This window comes from Pygocentrus nattereri, chromosome 13 (genome assembly GCF_015220715.1).
Source record: "Pygocentrus nattereri isolate fPygNat1 chromosome 13, fPygNat1.pri, whole genome shotgun sequence".
NCBI classification, from domain to species: Eukaryota; Metazoa; Chordata; class Actinopteri; order Characiformes; family Serrasalmidae; genus Pygocentrus; species Pygocentrus nattereri.
In genome coordinates, this window is record NC_051223.1 from 24,312,676 (window position 1) to 24,335,876 (window position 23,201).

Genomic DNA, 23,201 nt, shown 5'->3' on the forward strand with positions numbered 1-23,201 from the left:
GACCCCATGGTGTGAGGTACAATATACATAGCGCTGCTCCTTCTTTTTGCAAATTAAAATACACTGCTCAAAAAAATAAAGGGAACACTCAAATAGCACATCCTAGATCTGAATGAAATATTCTCATTAAATACTTTGTTCTGTACAAAGTTGAATGTGCTGACAACAAAATCACACAAAAATCATCACTGGAAATCAAATTTATTAACCAATGGAGGCCTGGATTTGGAGTCACACACAAAATTAAAGTGGAAAAACACACTACAGGCTGATCCAACTTTGATGGAATGTCCTTAAAACAAGTCAAAATGAGGCTCAGTATTGTGTGTGGCCTCCATGTGCCTGCATGACCTCCCTACAACGCCTGGGCATGCTCCTGATGAGGTGGCGGATGGTCTCCTGAGGGATCTCCTCCCAGACTTGGACTAAAGCATCCGCCAACTCCTTGACAGTCTGTGGTGCAATGTGGCGCTGGTGGATGGTGCGAGACATGATGTCCCAGATGTGCTCAATCGGATTCAGGTCTGGGGAACGGGCGGGCCAGTCCATAGCTTCAATACCTTCATCTTGCAGGAACTGCTGACACACTCCAGCCACATGAGGTCTAGCATTGTCCTGCATTAGGAGGAACCCAGGGCCAACCGCACCAGCATATGGTCTCACAAGCGGTCTGAGGATCTCATCTCGGTACCTAATGGCAGTCAGGCTACCTCTGGCAGGCACATGGAGGGCTGTGCGGCCCTCCAAAGAAATGCCACCCCACACCATTACTGACCCACTGCCAAACCGGTCATGCTGAAGGATGTTGCAGGCAGCAGATCACTCTCCACGGCGTCTGTCACATGTGCTCAATGTGAACCTGCTTTCATCTGTCAAGAGCACAGGGTGCCAGTGGCGAATTTGCCAATCCTGGTGTTTTCTGGCAAATGCCAAGCGTCCTGCACGGTGTTGGGCTGTGAGCACAACCCCCATCTGTGGACGTCGGGCCCTCATACCATCCTCATGGAGTCGGTTTCTAACCGTTTGTGCAGACACATGCACATTTGTGGCCTGCTGGAGGTCATTTTGCAGGGCTCTGGCAGTGCTCCTCCTGTTCCTCCTTGCACAAACGTTCCTGGTGCTGGGTTGTTGCCCTCCTACAGCCTCCTCCACGTCTCCTGGTGTACTGGCCTGTCTCCTGGTAGCGCCTCCAGCCTCTGGACACTACGCTGACAGACACAGCAAACCTTCTTGCCACAGCTCGCATTGATGTGCCATCCTGGATGAGCTGCACTACCTGAGCCACTTGTGTGGGTTGTACAGTCTGTCTCATGCTACCATGAGTGTGAAAGCACCACGAACATTCAAAAGTGACCAAAACATCAGCCAGAAAGCAGAAAGGTACTGAGAAGTGGTCTGTGGTCCCCACCTGCAGAACCACTCCTTTATTGAGTGTCTCTTGCTGATTGCCAATAATTTCCACCTGTTGTCTATTCCATTTACACAACAGCTGTGAAATTGATTGTTAATCAGTGTTGCTTCCTAAGCAGTTTGATTTCACAGAAGTTTGATTTACTTGGAGTTATATTGTGTTGTTTAAGTGTTCCCTTTATTATTTTGAGCAGTGTATTTTCTGATTTTTACCCATTTATTGGACAAATTAAATTGCTTCATTACAAAGTATCTTTCTGCATATCCTAACTCCGTTTCTCAAATATATGGCTTATATGGTTGTTAAGGTCAGAGCACAGGTTCAGTTAAGAGTTAAGACCCTCACACAAAGTCCTGCATGAGATGGTGAAATACCATATTGAAATTATAATATATTCATTTTTTGAGAAAAAAAATGTTAGTGTTTACACATTGTTGCATATTTAGTAACACAAATAAAAAACATAAGCAAAAAAATTGCATATGGGCCCTTTAAAGGAATCATATTGTAGACTTTTGCAATACCAGTATTACAGTATTACAAAAGCCAATATTGTGACAGCCACCAAACAATATATCTATCAGCTTTACAGGTACCTCTCCAGCTGCAGACTCACATCAGCTCACCATACATTCAGATAAAAGGTATAAAACTGTCATTGGTGCAGTACCCCTCTTGTCATTGGGGTGGTACCCTCACAGGGACGTCTCAGTACTGTAGTCAGGGAACATAATTGCACCATAATCCATTGAAATTCTATTTTGTAAGTTGTATTGACTCCACACACCATGTATCAACTCCAGGCTTGTTATTTTATTGTTCTGTTTTAAAACATTAGGTTATGGAAAGGTACAAATACATACTTTTCACTTGGAAAAAACATATTTAATTTGCACAATTGCCTGCACAGAATACAATTTTCTGCACAGAAAAATACCTGCACAGAACTTTTATTTCTAACAGTGTAGGCCTGAGATTTGAACTCTCATCTCATAATCATTTTAGTGTAGTTTTACCTTATTTTTCTACTGTGTTAAAGACCAAGTCTGGAACCCAGTTCTGTATGTGGTCTTAAGTGTCATCATAGAGCTGAAGCCCAAGTTGCACATTCAGAATTTTAGCTTCTGTCATCCTAACCTTTATGTGTGTGAGAGAGAGCGACATACTGCTTAGTCTGCTTATTGTTTTTATACTGTTTTATACTGTTACTGTTGTGTCTTAAATCACAATGTTATTGCCTGCTTATCAAACCCAAAATACTCTCTTTCACACACTGTGTACAACAACTTTGACATTTTGCTCCATTTTTAAAATCACTTGTCGAGAAGGAAACAGAAGGAATGTGACGAGATAGAAAGGGAGAGTGAGTAAAGAGGAGAGGGGGAGAGAGAGAGTGAAGCAAAATAAAGTGAAGCTGCTGGAGAAGTCTGGGAGTTGGTGTGTGTGTGTGGAGCAGGGCTGCGCTATGTGTACTGCTCTGCTCTCGGCGGTCTCATCTCACTGTCAATAACTCATCACAGTAAGGCGTTCTGAACAGAATGCCCTCAGACTAGAGGCATCTTCCAAAGCCATGCCTGCCAGCCATGCCACCTGACTCTGCTTGCAGGCACTGATGCAACCCAGCATGTTCTGATCACATTACATCACCTGCACAAAAAGGAACATTGCCTGAATTGTACTGCACCGCTTTTGTCTCAGCCCAAAGTCTCTCGTGCATGCATCGCCCCCTAAAGAAAGAAAAAAAGAAAAAGAACCGCACAGCGAGTGATTTTATTGCTAATTAGGCTATATCATTTTATAAAAATCAGCCACGTGGCACAGATATAACTGCATTATAGCTGTGATCGATTCGCTGGAGCATGGCCTATAGGCATGCATATTCATGGGGTGATGTAAGCATAGCAGAGAGCAGTGCAGGAGCCCACTGCTGAATGATCCACACGGACTTTACAGTCATGCCCAGCGAGCCTGCAGCAGGCAGCCACCATAAACAATCACACCAGGCCCATTAATAACTCTAAAACGCATGCGCCGCCCCAGCCACAAAGAGCACAAGTGACATTTTAATGGGCCTTTTTACTTTTTGTTTTTCAATAATGAATGCATGGCTTGCTGTGGCGCACCACACAATATGTGCCTCGCCGTTGTTTTGAGGCACAATGCAGATTTTTGCTGTACTTGGCATTTATGGAGAATAATTTAATATACATGGCTTCCTTTATGTGTTCTCTTCAGGTCCTGTTTCAGACAGGGCAGATACATGTGAGAGATGGAGAAGAAAAGAGACTGAGGGAGAGAAAGAATATGAGAAAGAGAATGCTCTATATGCTCATATGTGTAATAGTTAGCTCCACATGGGAGTGTATGAAGAAACTTCTGTAAGGCAGACTAAAACGATGAAATATGCGGGAATTTATAAGAATACCTGTGTATATAAAACATGTTCTTATATACTTGACACTAGAGTTGTAAAATATACTACACTTTATGCTTACAATATGTATGTAAAACATGCATTTTTTAGTTTTTTATACTTTAATTGTTCATTTAATTATACTTTCTTTTGAGTTCCTGCCATTTGTGTGCAATTTAGCTGAATGTACTCTATATGTAGAGTGAGTTGTAAACTAAGGGGCTAGAACACTCTCTGGAAAAATCTAATAATTTGAAGTAATTAGCAATTCACTGCAATGTTGTGCTCTCCAAGACATGCATGGAAATATATGTAACAAAATAAATTACTGACAAGAGTCTACATGTCAGAATCAGACAGTAAGTAGAACGATAAATATTAGCATGATGAAGCTGAATTTGTATTAACACAACATCAATACAGCACTTGCAGTTTCTGATTAGGTCAATAAAATGTTTCAAAAATGTGTTATTTGAATTTATAAGGGGGGAACAGCATCTTCTGTTATTGTTTAATTTGGCCATCTTAATTGCACCATGTAATAATATTAACCCAATGTTAAGGGATACTGTACTTCTGCATGAAGAGCTGTCACTGATGCCTATGCACTTCTAAATAGTGCTTTGATACACCCACCAAGAGGGTGACTAAAATAATATTAGTGTAAATTATTAAACACTTTGTATGTCCACAATGACAACTTCACAGGAGAAGGAAAAAACATACTTTACTTTTAATGAAAAAAAAAAGAAAGAGATATGAGGTTTTGTTCTGACAGTAGCAATACATACATATGTGTGTGTGTGTGTGTGTGTTTGTGTGTGTGTGTGTGTATATATATATATATATATATATATATATATATAATGAAAATGACAGCTTACCTAGAGAAAGTTTTTAAAAGTTAGCTGTGAAAATTCCACACAATGACCTATTTGAACTAGTTAAATTAGGTTGCCCTCTGTGTGTGTGTGTGTGTGTGTGTGTGTGTGTGTGTGTGTGTGTGTGTGTGTGTATGTGTGTTTCTTTTTTTAAACTGGTTATATCAGTCCTCACTCCAGAAGTGGTTTAGATAAGTATTGTTTAAAAAATGTTAATAAAAAAAATTATGATAAAATATTGTTGTCTGACTGTTTGTCTTTCTTCTCTTTCAGAAACCAAACCAGGAAACGGGCTGTGCAAATCCGGAAGCATTGCTCTCTTTGGAAACGTAGTTTACAGTGGGCTGCTGAACGATCACTTCTGGCATTTTGGGGTTCCCCTCGTCACAAGACTGGTATGTGCGCTCTATGTTTTTATCCAGGGTGAGATTTCAATAAGGAACTTTGGCGTGGCTCTCACTGCTTGTCATTTTGCTTTTGATGTTGGAGTGTAGTTCAGATTGAGTGACTCATATCCCACTACTAGTGCTCTTTAAAAAGATCAGACCTAGAAGGAGAATTCTCAGTGATAACCTCAAGAAATAGCAGCTAACTTATTTATCTGCAGGATTGTATGTCCAGTGTATATGACAAGCATGGACTGCTGCATGTCTTAAGTGAACTGAAGAGTGGTTTAGGGGTAGATGTTCTGTCATTATGAGTTTAAGTTGTGGGTATTGCAGGCTCTGTTTGTTGTGGTTTGTTTGCTCTTTAAGGTGTCCCTGGTTTAGTAGAAATATATGTCGAAGTGGATTTGAGAGTAATGTTGAAGGCCAAGGTCATGTTCTTCTTCCACTCCTCAACTCACGTCCCTATTTTCTCTCTCACCCTCCAAAGGTCCAATGACTTAAAATGTGTTGTAATTTACAATGATTTAATCATGCACTGGCATGTGAGGCCCCTGCCCAGGCTAACTGAATATTAAGAGTTGGGTAATGAAGTTTTAATTGGACTGTAATCTTAGCACATGTCAGTGGCTCCTAATAAGTTTCTGTTTTATTATGAATTGATAAATATTGATGCTGTGTCTTCCTCCAGAAAATATGTCAGACGGGATTAGTATGCAGGAGGGAGAAGAGACGAGCTGTGACTGACTCTTACTCTGTGGAGTGAAAATGAAATGATTGTTTGCAGCGACTCCTCTTTCAGAGCAGCTAATTTTCTGAAGATTTAAGAAATTAACAAGAACACTTGTTTAAGCTTTTTCATTATAGTGCGTGCCATTGTCTTCTGCAGTGGGTGGCATGTAATATATCGTAAAGTAGTGAAGATAAGAGGAGCTGAAAATGGCATTAATACAGTAGCTCTAAAGTTGAATAAAGGTTGTGTGAAATCTTTTGAAATGCCTCATTAACAAAACACATGTATGATTCAGCGTTCCCCATGAGCTCTGATTAAGACTTGCTTGGCAGTGTATTGAGATGTCAACTTAGAATTCTGTCAGTGCGCTGTCTTCATTCTGTTATTTTCAAAGGTGTCTCACGCAGTGAAAATATGTCAGCCTGTCTACACGGCTTTTCAATATGACAGCAGTACAGCAACATGAATATCATACCTGAGCTGTTGACCAGAAGGGAACGTTCCAGTGACACTTTTAAAGAGGCAGCAATGACAGGACACTTATTTATCAATACGTATTTAAACTGGATGATTTTCACAGTGATCTGATACATATACATGTGTGGAAGTGACTTACATCTGCTTATTGTCTGCCAAACAAACAAAAAAAAACATTTTAGCTGTATAGTTTGCCAAAGTGTTTATTTTTCAGTTTATTTAAGTCAAGGTGCTGTCTACAGTCTAAGTGATGGTAATTACAGTGCATTGTGGTGAGTGCTGTGAGTTGCTGTGAGCTGACTTAAAATTATAAAGGCTGTCTTTTAATTCAGGGAGCTCTGACCATGTGCTTTCTCCAACAAATGAAGCAAATTAGTTATTGCCTCTGCAATATGCTGTGAGAGGAAAAAGGGTAATTATTTTTTTTTTTTTGGAAATCAAACAGTTCCATGCATGGCAGCTGCTGCTGCCTTCATTTGGACTCAAGCAGGTTGTTGGAAAGTGCTTTAACTAATCCTGACTTGTGGCCCAGTAATCCAATCCCCATCCCAAGACCACACTACATCCACTAAACTGCATCTTAACCATATTAAGTCCCTCTAATGTGTTCAAAACATCGAGCACCACCAGCAAATGGAGAAAAATGGAGGGCGCTTGTTTTTCGAACTTGGTCTCCCTCGATTTTCCATGGTGCTTTAATGAATAAATGAATTGGTGCGGTAATTGGAAAGGAAAGGAGTGCCCTGTGAGTGGAGGAGAGAGGCATGCGGCTCCATTGAGTTTATGGAGGCAGAAATGATGACGCTGGCTAAAGCGCTAATGAAGAAGGCAGGGCGGACTGAAGCGGACTGGCTGACAGGACTAAGAGTTACAGTGCGCAGCGATCTGCACTTGTGTGTGTGTGTGAGAGAGAAAGAGAGACTGGGATGAGTCCTCATTACGAGGTGTTTTAGATACTTGGCTTGCATGTTGAATGGTGTGACGGGTCCCCACTACATTGCTGGTGAAAACGAGGAGGGCAGGTGAGGAGGTATTGTCCAATCACTGTCGCTGGCCTCACATGGATAGCTGCATAATGCTGAATGCTGTCAGCTGGCTGTCACAGCCCAATTTCAGCTTTTCAGCAGAATATATGTAATTGATAGCACTCTGGGGCTGCTTAGGTCTTGGCACCACACAAGACGAGCGCAAGCCTCCCATGACAGAGGCTTTTAATATCTGGCATGCTGCTATGGTGATGAACCTTTACACAGCGTTGTTTGTGTGGATATATTACAGCTAACTTCTGGGTTTTTACTGAGGTGAGAAAGAAGAAGAAAAAGAAAAAACAGCAGGGGGCAAAAACCTGCTCACTTGTTTTTGCTCCTTCAAGATATTCCTGGGCTTGCACTATTTCCAAGACCTGCTGCGCTTGCGGCCAATATGGCCTCCCAGATGTGTTCACCTGCCGTTGCCGGCCGCCAGCTCCTAATTAAGACAGCCTGGCCTGGACAGTGGCTCAGCCTGGACCTGCCTGGCCAAAGCCTGGCCCATCTGCCATGCTTAAAGAAGAAAAATACTACTGGCCCAGCTCCGCTCTCCTTGACACATAGGCCCAGGTGAGGGGGGGGAGAGCGTGTTGCTCCTGCATTCAGGGCGAGCGTGAGTTTTAGGTTCTGTCTCAGTCTTTACCACTGATTCTTACCCCTACTTTATGGCTGTTTATGCTACCACACAGTGCCCATATCATACATTTTATTGTATTTTTCCCCTGTGGCCCACTTATGACATTTGTGTGGGTTCATGTACCAAAAACAATAGTAATTCATTTTTACATGACCATTTTTTCCTTAGACATTTCCCAACCTTTTTTATCCCTTTGAATTTGTTTTGTTAGTGTGTCTTGAACACTGATGCATGTAAGTGGCCTCTATTCTTCCCTGTGTTGCATTTAATAGCGGTCTGGACTACAATGCTCCTTATGGCTTAGTTCACATTACTAGGCTGATGTGGCACAAATCCAGATTTTGCCTTCATGTGACACAGACCTAATGTTTTAGAACTTGTTTGGACTTGGATCGGATACAAGTCTGATTTGTGGCCATGCAACCTTAATGAGAACACTCAGACCAGTACTCGTGGAGATTTTTCGTTTTTTTTCCCCACTATTTATTCACAGTCATATGACAACGCCAAACCTGTAGTTAGAGCCAGTCAGCATAGCAAAAGCAAGAATCTGAACTTTTGCCTTGTCCTGATGTAATAATGAAAAGCTAGGATCTGCTCATAGCAAATTATCTTCACAGTGAAGGCTTGTTCTGTTGATTAGTTTGTTGTTCATGATGCACGTGTTTCATTCACATGATGTTATTGATTAGGATGTGTGCATATGGGTTGTTTTAGGACACAAATTTGAGTCACTTACCTACACAATTATGAGCCATCAAGTTAGAAAGATTGGGCTTCATTCACCAATACCTTTGTATTTTTTTTTCTTAAATGCGTTCTTGAGGAAGTAGAAATAGTCTGTCAGATTCATGACGTGTTCTTAAGCCACAGAATTGTTCACACCTTTGTATTCTTGACTGAGTGAACAAATCCCAAATAAGGAAACATTGGTGAATGTCAGAAAACTGTGTAAGTGGGTTTAAGAAGAAATTTCTTCTTAAAGACAGTTAGTGAATGAGGCCCATAGTCTCTGAGCAAAAAAATCACAATGTGAATGTAGTTAAAGTGCTGGGGGCTGAATAGATGCATATATGTTTCATTTTCATATATATACTGTATGAACAGGTGAATGGTAAGTGAACCTGTAACAGTGTTTACATAATAAAACTTATTTATTTATTTATTTAAATAAAAATGAGGTTCAGTTGTCCATGATATGGTATGAGCGTAATGATGGGCATCAGTATGGAGTTGTGGAGAACTGGAAGATGTGCTCATTGATAGACTTTTCAGTGATCATATTAGAATCAGACATAGCAAACCTGTTTTTCTTCTTGCGTTGAAGAAGAATGAAGTTCAACGTGTGCAAGACTGAAGCCCATTACCCAGCGCTGCATGATGGCTCATATGAACTTAGTGGCAAAGCTGTGTGCAGCTTGGGAGTGGATGGAAAAGATCAGGCAAGACACAGAGATCAAGCCCATGGACTGAGCGACGTTGGCATTAAATATTGAATAAACGGATTGCAAGTCAGGAGAGAAAGAGAACACGACAAGGAGCATAACCAATTCAGGTCTCTGACTATTTTCCCCTCCTTCCTCTCAAAGAAAAGGTTTCTTGTCTCTGTAATGGAAAATGACGTCCCCAGGGCCATTCGTCCACTTAGTACTTAACCTGAACAAGCAGCACCCTGAGCATGCTGGGTAATATTTCAGATTGAGCCAAAAAGAGAGAGAGAGAGAGAGAAAGAAAGAAAGGGAGAGAGAGGAACAGACAAAGAATGAGAAGTGTTACTTAAGTAAGGAAAATAATGAGAGAGGAATTGAAAAAGAAAGATGGTTGAGGGAGAAAATGGAAAGACAGAAGAAAAAATAAATGCAGTTAGTCCATATGAAATTAGTGTGTGCTTGAGATGCTGAACAGCCTTTTATTCACCTTTTGATTATCTGTTCCATGCGTGATCAGACTAGTTAATGTTATCTTGACCAGTATCTCTGCTTCATATTCTTCACACTTATTTTCTTTCTTCAGAAATTTTTTCCCCCTGCAATTCTTGAAAACCAGTGAACAGCATGCTTTAGCCATGGCAAGTGCATCCCTCTCTTCACTTATTTATGACCCTGACTTGAAATAGACTAGAGCATTTGATAAAGATGGTTTCTTTAATCCAACTTGCTGAAGGAGCATTTCGTTTTTATCTCCCTGCGGGGACTGATGAAGAGAAGATTCTATCAGGCACTGTGTTAAAACCAAGGAAAACCATTGATTGGAATCCATAAAAAATGTATGGATAACAGTATTGCTTAAATTGCCATATAATATATTCATAATGTAAGACTGTAATACCATGATCATTGTGGACTGAATCAGATTTAATATTTGTATTGATTAAAGGCCCAAATAAAATATTAAAGCAAGTGATCAGAGACGTAAGGAATGAGTGTCATAGGTTGGAGTTTGTATTCTCTAGGGATCCTGAGAAACCACCAGTAAAAACAAGTGTGCTTTCAAACCCACAAGCGACTGCATGGCATTCAAAAGGTTAACGTTTAAGAAGACTCCAGCCTTGTATTGACTGTATGGGTTTAAATTTGCTGAGACAGGCTTACAAGCCTGTCCACTTTGCCCACCCCCACCCTTCCAAACCCCCTCCAAACAGTCCACCAATGCACCCACTCACCAAGAGGCATGCAAACACAGTCACTCACAGACGTATACACATTCAGGTCTTTCCCTCTACCCTGCCTGCCGCTCTCCGCCAGCCCAAAAGAGCAGCTCTACTCACTGCATGGAACCTGTCAGGCAATTCCCTCTGCTCTCCAGCTGCACACGCTGACTGCTGATTGGCCAAGGCACAGAAAGCGCCGGAATCCACCGAAAGCCCAGCCACCTCTCCTTCACTAGCACTGCACCGGGGGGGGAAAGGAGCACTAAAAAAGAAAGAAAGACAGAAAAGAAACAACCGAAAGAACGAATGAAAGCAGGAAAAACAAGCGAGGGGAAAAGACGAAAGAGACGGAGCCGCTCCTTTTTTGATGTGCACTTACAGTTTCACTCCTGGTCTCGCTTCCGTCGGCCGTTTGATTCCTGGCGACTTTTTCCCCGTGCAGCAGCTGAGAAGTGTCCTGTAGCTCTTCACTAACAAGCAACTCTCCTCCTCAGCGCAGTAGACAAGAGCACGCCTCTCTTCCTCTTCTCCTCCCCTCCCCTGCTCTGGATGAGGAGCTTCTGCGAGGCTCAGGCTGGAGCAGTGAATAAAGCATCTGCTGGACCTTCTCACACACTCAGGAGCACCACGTCACTGGAGCTATGCTGGAGGCAGAAGCTGGACAGCTCCTGGAGTTTTTGCCCTAAACCAGTAGCTCTCTCAGCCACCAGGTAAAAGACAGCTGGAGAGCCAGAAAAACACGTGCTTAGAAAGGTAGTGGTGGATAAGAGGAGAAGAAAGGAGCTAGAGGAAAGTAAAAGGAGGCAGAAGGAGGTGCCAGTGCCTTTTCACCACCCTTCTTTCCCATCCCTTCCTTTTTTTACCCCCCCCCCCCCCCCTCCCAGCCGAAAAACCTTCATTTTTCCACCAAGGTAACTGAAAGGAAGAAGAGTGGACAGAGTTAAAGAGAAGTTGCAGACTGGTGAGTGTTTTCAGAACGTGCTGGTTTAAGAAGAAAGAAGAAAAGTTCAGCTGATAGGTTACCAATCAGACTCTGGGCCCGTACCCACTGTGGTGACCATCACTGCTGCCCTTGAGACTACTTTCCTCCTGTCTACGCTCACCTGTCCGCTGGCCGAAATGATGATGTACTTTTGGGTGAGTAACACGCCTTTGCCCATCACAGGGGCCTGCCAGCTGTCACTTCTTCCTCTTCCTCTTTTCAGTGCATAGCTAGATATGCTGAGGTCACGCAGTGGGAGTGGAGCGCTAGCAGGGCTTCACTCACACTATTCATCCTTTTTTTTTCCTCTTTCTCTGCTTTTCTTTACTTTTCACAACTACATATGCACTCTGTCTCTCTCTCTCAGCCTGAGTTTGTGTTGTTCACTCCCAGTCTGAGCTGTGTTTAATATACCTCCACACTGAAAGGCCCCTGTTCTGCAGTGCTGGTCTGAAACGAGACATTGAAGGCAGCTGTATCAGTGCAGAATGTTTTATTGATGTTCACTATGAAGAAAAGGAGGATCATATGACCTGATTTCTGCAGAGACCTGGCAATTTCTCAGCTCAGTGAAGGAGAGTGTTCAAACATGAAACAGCCAAGTGGATGTAGATCTAGTGTCGAGCAAATTTGTTTAAAGTGAATCTGCCTTCACCTAGTTCTCTCTGATAGGGGATTTTATGTTCTTTTGGTTTGCTTGATTGCTGTTAGTATCCTGCAGCAAAAGTTTGACTTTTCAGCATTTCCTGAAGGTAAAGCGCTAAGCTATAGAATTTTAATATTGCATTTTTATTTGATGATCCGTGCTTCGAGAGGAGTGCTCCCAGCAGTAGCTGAATGAGCACCCTACCTGCACCACTTTTCTTATTAGAAACTTATGATGTTTACCACTTCTGATGCTTATTTCATACAAATTAAATAGAATTTTATTGTTGAATTTTCAGTTGATGCTCACTGCGTTGAAGGAAGTATTCTTCAGTAGCTGAATGAATGTCATGCACCACTGCTTTTGCTATTAAGCTGTTTGTCTTGCAATTTCACAACTTCTCTCATTTATTGTATGCTTAAATTAACACAGTTTCATTTGATGATCACTGGTTGGAAGTGTTCTCCCTGCAGTAGTTTACATTAGGCCTGTCTCAATTATTCTGTAGTTGACTGATCACAATTATTTGAGCTGATCTGAAGTTATTCTTCAAAGTTTATTTATTTATGTATTTATTCATTTTAACGTCTGACTTGCTACACCGTGTTTAGAGGGCAGCAGTTGAAAAAGTTTGTTTATTTGAGCTTGGGTTGTCATCAGTTAAGAGCTACTGTAGTATCTAGTACTGTACTCAACAAATGGGAAGAAAGACAGCTGATCAGCCAGTTTGGCCACTTTAAGCTTTAATAGTTGCATACAATGAACAAAAAATGGTAACAATTAAATTGTTAATTGTGATTTTTTAAACGGCTATTAATCATCAGGAAAAATGTCTTCATGATGAAATGCTTAAACTGTGTCACTGTACACATAAGTAAGCTGTTAATTCTGTGACTTCTTTCATTACTTAGTTTGACAAATTTTTAAATGAATAATACTGCATTTTCATTCTTTGATGATTATTTGAAGGAAGTGTTCTCGGCAGTCCTCCCTCGTTGCAAGCTGTTATTTCTCTGATTTCTCTCGTTTATTTTTTTATTAAAAGTAAAATTAAAACAGAATTATAATTTTGAATTTTTATTACTTTCATTACTTTGAAGAAAGTGTTCTCCACAGCAGCTGGAACTTCCCACCTGCACCCACTGTTCTTGCTCCAACCTCACCATCACATAGTAATGAAGAGATGAAAGTGGAGACGTACAGGAGAGGAGTGACAGTAGGTAATGTCCAGCTGTGCAGGAAGTGAACTTTTAGCTGTTAGCCGGTGTGGGGCCGTGCAGGGGATAGGAGGATACCCCCCTCTCATCCTCCTCCTGCCTCGGCCCTGGCCGCTTCTCTGCCCTGCCCGTCAGGGGCCAGATGAAAAGTGCGCACTCGCCGATGTGGCAACCAGGATTTAATGATCGTCAGAAAGCAATCTCTCATCTTTGAGCTCACGCGCAGCGCTTTGATAGCGAGGGCCAGCCATTAATCATTCTCCTTCATCGCTCCAGTCTGCTGTTGCAGCCCGGAGCGGCCGTACACGCTGCTGCTGTGCACACTGGGCTGGGCTGGGATGAAGCTACGGGCGCCACACCGCTGTCCCACTCACACGCCTAATCTAATCTGGGATCGCTTTCAGCCGGCCGCCAGGAAGTGCGAGAAAAGAGATAAAATTCACCCCTGTCAGACATCCTGTAACTGCTTTGCTAATGTAAGCAGAGCTCTTGTTCTCCCTGAAGAGGAGAGCAATGAGTGTGATGGGGTTTTAGAGCGTGTGTGTGTATATATATATGTGTGTGTATGTGTAGGACACAATGTATGCTTTGTTTTGATATGGGGATCAGTATGGACAGATGGCTCAACTGTGCAGATCCAGACGTGCTACTGTAATTAATTTTGCTGGGTGATATATCGTCTGAACAGGTATTAGTGCCACACAACATTATTGATTTTTAGTTTTAGTGATCTTGATACATAACAACAGCATAATTAACTGCAGTATATGTTATCTGCTTCAGATTGTTCTGAAAAGATACTTCAACATACATAAAATATAAATAAGTTTACGTGATTTATATTGCGTTAAAATGCAATACTGCATGTACAGATTGCTGTGATATCATTTTAAGAGACACAGAACAAAACAGTCAAAACATACTATGTCGGGTATGTACCTGCACTGAGAAAATAAAGTGCATTATCTTAATTAATGATAACTTAGGCTCTGTCCGCATGAGTTCAGATATTTTTGAAAACATTTCAGTCACATGAAAACAGTGTTTTTGGAGCTTCAAGAGGAGCTGGAGATATTTTTGAAAACTCCATTTTCAGGTTTTCTGCATCCTGTCCTGTTCTTCCAAACAGGACTGTAAACAAGGGTGGATATTAAATACAGCAAAATGAGTCTAAGGATATGTGTCTTGATCATTATTCCAATTTAAAATTAAAAAAAAAAAATCAAACGGACTTGATAGCTATAAAACTTAATATCTTGGCTTGTTCACAGCTGTGTTGGTGTTCGAGACAGTGGTGTAGCTATAAACAAACCTGTGCCATTTTGTAAAGCTTTCATTTTCTAGCAGAAATCAGACTTTGAATACAAGTCTGACAGACCAGCCTCTGTTTATAGTATGTCACCCTCATTTTTTAGAAAATGTGCCATGCTGTATATTTTGCACAGGTTGTATGCTTGCAAAATTCTTCTTGAAGCGTATAACACCAGATTTTAAAATATATGATCATCCACTACTGGGCTGGTATGTTCCTGCTACTATTTTGAAGCATTTTTGCTTTCTTGTGTGGATGGAGTGATTTTCGAAAACGCTTGTGTGGTCTGGTTGACGTTGGTCTGGACAAAAAAGCAAAACAAAAACAAAACATTTTCTTGAGACTTGTGGACGAGGCCTTAAGTACCATCTGATGCCATTATAATGTGATATATTTGGATAATATTGTTAATAAAATTTAAATAAAATAAAATAATCAGTACCACCCAGTAGTAGTAATTTGACTTTAAATAAAATGACCAGAAGGAAAAAAGATGATGTCCAGGGTGGTCTGGACCTCTATTTCAGTGGGGGCACTTTTAAAAGATAGAGAAAAATAAGGCTTTGGTGGGATGTTTTGCTTGTTCTATTGCAGCAGAAAAAGGGAAAGAAAAGGGGATGGAGAGAGTGAGTACGAGAGGAGAACGTCTGCTTCTTTCCTGCTCTGTGTCTGTAAGTTGATGAATAATTGAGTACTCAGTGCGGGGGACTTGTTTTTGAGTGTGGTGATGGGAGAACATACCACTTCTCTTTTATATAAAGGCTTAAGCCAACTCCTTGGCCTGATTTTAAATGCACCCAGGCTAAATCTAGCCTTGTGTAGCCTTGTGCACTGGTCCTCTTGGTAATATGTACTTTACATTCAAATCCATTTGCGGTGTTGCATTTTCTGCATAAACACAAAGCATAATTGATGTGCATAACGTACATGGAAACACCTTGTCTGACAAGGCTTTGGGTTGCCCGTATTTTAAGCAATGTTGTGCTCAGGGGTAGCTGTCGTATAGTGCACTCATCCTTGTCCCATTGATACAGCGTGTGATAGAGTAAATGTCAGCGTCGTCACACCTCTGGGCAAGCATCTTTTGTTCAGGCGGAGCTGTAGCCCTGCCTGAGAAGGTCCAGCTCCGCTGAAGCTTCCTCCAAGCTCTCCATATTCATTGTAGGCAGCATCTTTCGGAAACAGCGTCGATCAGCCATGTAATTCGGAAGCGAAGAGTGGCTGCCGCTGGTGTCATATTGCTAAATGAAGTGCTTGTGCTAATTTGTCACCACATTAATTGATCTGTGTTCTCCAGTCACGTACTGTGGGTCCTGTAGTGCTCTGCCTGTGCATTTCATCTCCAGCGCTGTGGCTCCACAAGCCCGCCTGACAGCTGGAATAAGTTTCCATTCGCTCCCTTGTCTGAGCGAGGCCTTCAGCTTTTGCTTTTTTGTGACCTACGCTTGCACAATCTTGTTTGTTCACTCTTTCCTCTGATTCGTGTGAGCCGGATAAAAAAAGCTATTTTCGGCCCTGACATTTACTAATGCATGCAGAGCAAAACTGCTTTTCTGTAAAGTTATTAAGAGGGCTCTGTGCTTGTTTGGGTTTAATGTTTTTTTTTCCCCCCCAAATGTGCATCTAATTCAGTACTATACTGTGAGCTCAACTGCCACCCAGCATCCATGTACACTCTTACAAAATTGTACTTTGTGAAAATAAAGGTTCTTGCAAACAGTGGTTAAAATGTCCTTCTTCCATGGTATACGCTCCAAGGAATCCTATGCAGTTTTTTGGTTCTTTTATTGTCTTTGGAGCATCCATATGAAATATATGTTGAAAGAAACACTTGTGGTCCCCTAAAGAACCATTTAATATATGTTTATTTAAAGAACTCAATTATAACTCCCCTTGGCGTGGCATATGCCCCTTGGAAGGGTCTTTGGAGCATCCATGTGAAACATATTGAAAGAAACACTTGTGGTCCCCCAAAGAACCTTTCAGTATATGGTTCTTAGCAGAGCTCAGTTTGAAAAGTTTTTCTATGTCATACACCCTGAAGAATCCTTGGGATCTTTAGGGAACCAAATGTGGTTCTTCTGTGTGGTTTCTTAAATATGCTTCTTCTTTGGCATATGCTTCAGAGAACCTTTGGCACATTTGTTCTTATTTCTTTAGGGTTCTTTGGAGAAGTACAACAGAAAAAGCATGTTTGGTTACCTGCATAACCTTTCAGTTGATGGTTCTTTAAAGAATTCAGTTGAAACCACCACAAGTTTTTAAACTCCACCCAACCTGTGGCAGTTCTAGATAGGCATTCCTAACTTGTGTAATTGTATTTACCTTCTAATTTCTGAATTATAATGCTTATGTAAGTCTCTCAGTTCAAGAGATTAAGGAATTCTTCTTTGAAATGTGCTCCATTTTTTAGAGTGTACTCTCTTGTTCTCCGCCTTTTTCTTTCCTGTTCCTTTTCCTCATGTCTATCAAAGAACATGGCAATGCTAACATGGTTTTCAGTTGAGGTAGAGCTTGGGGACTGATGTTAGCTTGTGTGGATCATGAAGATTTCAGAAGCCCTCCACCTACCCCAGAACATCCCCAGACAGCTGCTGCCAGTGGCTGAGCCCGGCCCTAGCGCTACAGCATGTAATCCTGCTGCCTCACGCTGGCTCTTACATGCCTGCCATGGCCTAATCTCCCTCACGCTTGCCGATAAGACGATTAAACAGCGGACCAGGAGAGGGGTTTATCCCTCGACTACAAAAGAGGTATGCACACCGGGAAGAGCCACACCACTCCACAGTGAGTGAGGGAGAGAGAGAATGAGAAATAGAGACAGCTATGGCTGTGGCTTGAGCTTATCACACCTTGCTATCATTAGCTGTGTTTACATAGGGTTTTCCCCTGGAAAAGGTCATCATAGGGATGCTCCATTATCTCTGTCTCTCTCACTCCCTCCTCGCTACCTAATCTATATAGCTCTCTCTCTCTCTCTGGAGGCGTTACTCGAAGGCATTACCTTTAGTGCTGCTTAATGTAGCCCACCTCTCCAATGGACTGTGGCTCTGGGCCTGAGTTTGGAAAGGCCAGAATAGGGCAGATCAGAGGCCCTGGCCAAGCCACTGGGCTCTGACCGGCCACAATCCGGGCAGTTGGACGGATCCAGGGATCAATAGTGCTGTGGTCAGGCCCACGAACGGAGCACAAGGTCGCAGTGAGGGCTTCTGCAGCAGGCGAGGAGCAGAGAGGCTGAGCGTGAAATGAGCGCTGCGAGAAGGCATAAAGCAATGAGCGTAATTACTCAAAGAGTTCCAGAATCAGCACACTCGCCCAGCGCTAACTGATTAGAGCAATTTAGCCGTGCCGTATTACAATGGGAGTATCCTTCATTAAACCCGAACGAAAACAAGGAAAAAAGAAGAGGACGTTTTGGGGCAGTCCAAATCTAAAAGGACAGGACGGCGTGTGGGACAGCAGGGAGTGAGAGAAAGAAGGATGAGCAGTGCAATCTGAGGAATGAGGGAAGAGTGCCCCTGTGTGTGCAGGCTGAGAGGACACTCTGGGGGGACATAGAGTTTTAGCTGTGGGCCGGGGACATCTGCGGCTCTGCCAGCCACGGGTCATTAAGATACAGAGGGGACACACAAGCAATAAAACTAATGGCAGGACACTGACATTAACATTATAGGTTATTGACCTATCTAAGGGGATTTATGGTGCAAATCAAGAGACAGTGTCAAAGGGAATGAGAGAAATAAGACCAAAATCCCACCATATCCCACTCAACACACCCCCACCACGTGATAGATAGATAGATAGATAGATAGATAGATAGATAGATAGATAGATAGATAGATAGATAGATAGATAGATAGATAGATAGACAGACGGATAGACAGATAGACAGGTAGATAGATACTTTATTGATCCCGAAGGAAATTTAGCAATCATTCCCTCTGAATTTTACTAAACTGCACTAAAGGAAAATTCTCATTATTATGATATTTTGCCCACTTTCTTTTTCTGTTTCCTTACTCTCATTCTTTCTCTGCCCTCTCTCTCTCGCTCTCACTCTAACCCTTTTCCATGTCTTTCCTCTCTCTGTCACTCACTTTCTTTCTCTCTCTCTCGGCTCTTGCTGTGGTGGTGTGTGCAGGTCAGGCAGAAAGTGATCTCTTGTTTGAAGTGTGCTGCTTCTCTTCTTCCCTCGTTCCTTTGTTCACAGGACTCCCACAGTTTGACATCCTTCGCTTCCTGGCTCAGGGAGAGGCATCTGAATAAGTGTAGACTACATCCATTCAGGAAATTTCACACTTTTCTAATTATCTCTAAAGATCATAATCTTGTAGCCTTTGGGATTTTCCTAAAGAGGGTAGGTTCCTGCACATTGAGTCAGCTCTTAATCGAGTCATTCAGGTCAGTTTGGGTTGAGGAGAGAGGATTTGCTTTTATATGTGTTGTAGAATGTAGTAAACAATTCCAATAGACCTTTCTCACAGTCACCACTTCATCACATCCAGCTGTAAATAGTAGCATTATCAAACTTCTGCATGTTTTACAGAGAGGCAATGGAGGGTCATTTGTTTTCAAACTCACTCAAAACTCTTCCTTTGGTCTCTGTGTGGTTAATAGGAGAGCTGTGAGCATGTCTGATAGTTCTCAACAACACAGATGAAAGGCAAACTTGACTTGGCCAACTTGGTCACGCAAAAGTTGGAAATATTGTATGACTCTGCTTGCCTTATGTCTGTGCCAGGCATGCCGTTGTAAATAGTGCGTTTGGAAGCGCATCTGTGAATTTTGCCCTTTGAGTGTTAAAGCAGCTGCGTCCAGACAGCAGAGCATATTCTGCAAAAAACCTTGAGGAATCCGCCTCAGACAAGTGTTGCGAAGCGGAGCAGATCTTTATGTTCAGTACCATATCACACATCCCTAAACTGCACTACACACTTAAACATTGTTTCTTCAATGTTTTTTAGTAAAGAAAATGGTTCTATATGCAAATATGAACGCGTAAGGAACCCATTGCATAATTAAAGGATTCTTTGTGTCATGACGGAGTTATTCAGCTTGCTGAAGAATGTGTTGAATATGGTTTTATTTTGAAAATGGTTCTATATAGTACCAAAAAGAGTTCTTCTGTTATTACACCGAACAAATAGAAGACCCCTGTTTGGTGCTTTTTAGAACCCTTTTCAAAATCATTATAGAGCCATATTCGTACATTTTTCATCAGTCTGAAGAATGCTTTCCTGATGCAAAGAACCCTTTAATCATGCATCAATAAAGTGTTAACCTTTAATCAAGTGTTCCTTGAATGTCAATGTTCTATAGAACCTTTATCTTTACTAAAGAATCCTTGAAGAACCATCATTTTTGAATATGTAGCAAAGAGACACAATATACTATAGCTGCAAAAAACTATTCACAAAGCTTGAGTGGTGAGGGGTCTGTTTTTCAAGGTATAAATGGTGAGATGGTATAAATGCTAGTGAATACATATTTGTCTTTGGACTGAGCATTTTTAATTTAAAATGCGAGTATTTCTGGATTTGGGAGATACTTGTTTTTCTTCAGACAGCAACAGCATACAATTTCACTACCAAGCTTAACCACTTTTAGACTTACTCTATCTGTTACAACTCAGTTTCTCTTGTGTGCTGGACCAGAATCATTTCAGTTAGTGACACTTGACTTATAGATGACTCATTAGTCAGTGATTAAGCTTTAACAGGCAACCTAAATTTAAGGACACAACCCAACATAATATCAGTTATAAAATGGGTAGCAACAGTTATGGCTGGGCCACGTTTAAAGCTTCAGCTTAATGTTCCTCAGTTCTCAAACTTTGTCACCTCCATCTTTCTCTGTAATTTTGCACACCCAAGTGTTGTTTCCTCACAAAGCTGTGCGTCACATGTTCTCTCAGAGATCACAGACAAAACAGTTGTCTTATCACCTGCAGATGTTTGTTTTCAATATGTTACATTCCTGTAGTTGTACTGTTGTATTTAGCTGCATGTTAGTATGCTTGTCTAGCAGGGCCACTTGCCTAGTTCCCCCTCATGTGTACAGTTTCAAAAATGTACAGGTCAAATGAGAACTGCTGTTTATTATGATTATATACCTATTTTATTATAAAATGGAATATTTTTAACTGATAGCATTAGTCAACCATTTATTTACTTGTCAGTTAATCAGTTAATCCTTTACATCTTTACTTCTATTATAGAATAAAACTTTAGCAGTAGCTAGGTTATCCATAACTTCTGATAGGGTTGTGAAGTTTCTGTTATCAGAAGCTGTTAGATGGAATTTTTATGTGATGGACATTTGACCAAAGACTGCAGCACTTAGCCTATGCAGTGAAGGCTAGTCTCTGACTTGAAGAATAAACAAGATCGTAGCACCCCAAAAGCCTGGGCCGGCCGGTGCACTGTTGTGTGAAATGCTCAGTGCTGTCAGTAATCTGAGTGCAAATGGAAAGGCCACGCAATGTCATTTCCAGTGCTGGCCTGTGAGCTCAGCTCGCTCCTGAGGTCCTGCAAGGCTAACATTGTTTTCCTTCAGCTGCCTGCTCCGCACGCCTAATGGGGTCTGTCTGTGGACCTGTAGATTTAAGTAACTTTGTCTAAAAGCCTTTTTAATGGGCCTCCGTTTGGTTTGGGGAGCAGAATGCAGGCAGGAAGCATGAGGCTGAGGCTGGAGAGAGTGGAGAAATACTGAAGAGGAAGAGTGGAGAGAGAAACAGCAGAAACGTACTCTGATGTTCTCAGCTTATTTAACCATTTGTTAGCTGGATTTTTACATGCTGCACGCACATCTGCCTTCCATTATTTCTAATAATGTCAGTATCTCTCTCTCACGCTCTCACTCTTTCTCTCTTACTCTGTATTGATTTATTCCACTCCTCAGCAGTATTGTGACAGTTTCCGAGACTGGTCAGTGACAGGTCTGTGAGTTGCTACTTGTTTGTGTTGATTTATTTGTGAGATAAGCCATGTTGACTAGTGTTGCCATATGAACACTGTTGGTGTTGGAGGGCTGAACCTTTATATCGTTCACTCTTGCTAGTCCTCCTGGGAGTCATTTGTTTATTCATTTGGCCACACATCTACACACATACCACTTGCACATTACACTCACTCAGCCTGTGAAGCCAATCTCTAAATGTGTGGAAGTGTGTATTTCTGATGACGCACAACAGGAGTTTTCTGATCTGTTTTGATTTTATAAGCTTCTGTGCTGTGCCCTTTTCCTTCTTCTTCATTGTTTTTTTCTCTCTTTGGCCTGTAACAGACATAGTATGATGACTGTATTCTAAGTTTTTGTCAAGAAATATTGTCAAGGTTCAAAGGTTCAGTTGTTTCCATACTTCCACAAGACCGGTTTTTGCCCAGTATGTTATGCTGTTTGCATGTTGTATGCGTTCCACATGGATGCGTTCCACATTCAGTCATGGTAATGAAATAACAGTATATTATCCTGTTATTTAAATAATTAGATTGTTAACACAGTGAAATAACTGCTGTATTTAGCATTGCCAGCTTTGAAGGGTAAAAAAAATAAATAAAGTTTTCTTATCTGCATTATGATGGAAGCGTCACATTTCAGTGCCGTAGCCTGGCTAGTGACAGGTGACAGGGATACACCATTGCATCATGGCTGATATTTACCTAAAATCAGTGAACAGGCCCAACCTTCCTGATCCCATTTCTGATAGCCCCATTTTTCCAAACATTGCATTTACCGTTTAGCATTTTTCTCAGTTTACTTCTGGATCTCTGTCATTACACAACCAGACTTCCATCAAGACAAAGGCAGATGGAGCTGCAATCCTGCTGTCTGTCACTGTGTCGCTTTAAACTTACCGAGATGCCCAAACTTTTGAGAGGTTTTCGTTCCTAATTCAAGCAGAACACAGCTTCACTTATGGTTGGATATATATTGATTATTTTTGGCGGTTTTATGGAAATAGTCCATTGTGTGTTCACTCCCAGTGGCTTTTTGACAGCTCCATTTGACTGCATGAATGTCACCTTTCTTCTTTTAGGAACTGACTGGAGAACAATTTTAAACTCTCTCCACTTTTTTCCTATTTGTTTTATGCTGGGGAAAGCCAGTGTCTCAGATTTGAGCAATTTCAAGACTGATGCGACTCAAACTCAACTGTTAACTTCAGACAACTGACTCTGCTGATGCTACTACATAATAGGAATGAAATGCAAACCTTTCTTTCCTCATTGGCTCATCTAATTGAATTTAACACATGTTTCCCATTGTTTTTGCCTGATTGAAAACAAGTGTCTTGTATTAATTCAATAATGGGATTTAGTCCAAATGATTGCCCTATTAGGCAGAAACGTGCATTTTGGCTCGCATTCATTTGACTTCATCTCAATGTACCGTGCTTTCACTCCACAGGTAATTATACTGGAATTAA

The 23,201-nt window shown here is 41.5% G+C and overlaps 1 protein-coding gene across 4 annotated transcripts in view; it reads left to right on the plus strand.

Moving 5' to 3' along the window:
* The window catches only part of rbfox3a (RNA binding fox-1 homolog 3a), a 511,986-nt gene that overhangs the window by 319,561 nt on the left and 169,224 nt on the right, over positions 1-23,201 (plus strand). For all 4 annotated transcript variants that reach the window (XM_037544449.1, XM_037544451.1, XM_037544452.1 and 1 more), the window contains one exon: positions 4,979-5,100. In XM_037544449.1, the coding sequence (XP_037400346.1) occupies positions 4,979-5,100 (122 nt within the window). The remainder of the gene's footprint in view (positions 1-4,978; positions 5,101-23,201) is intronic.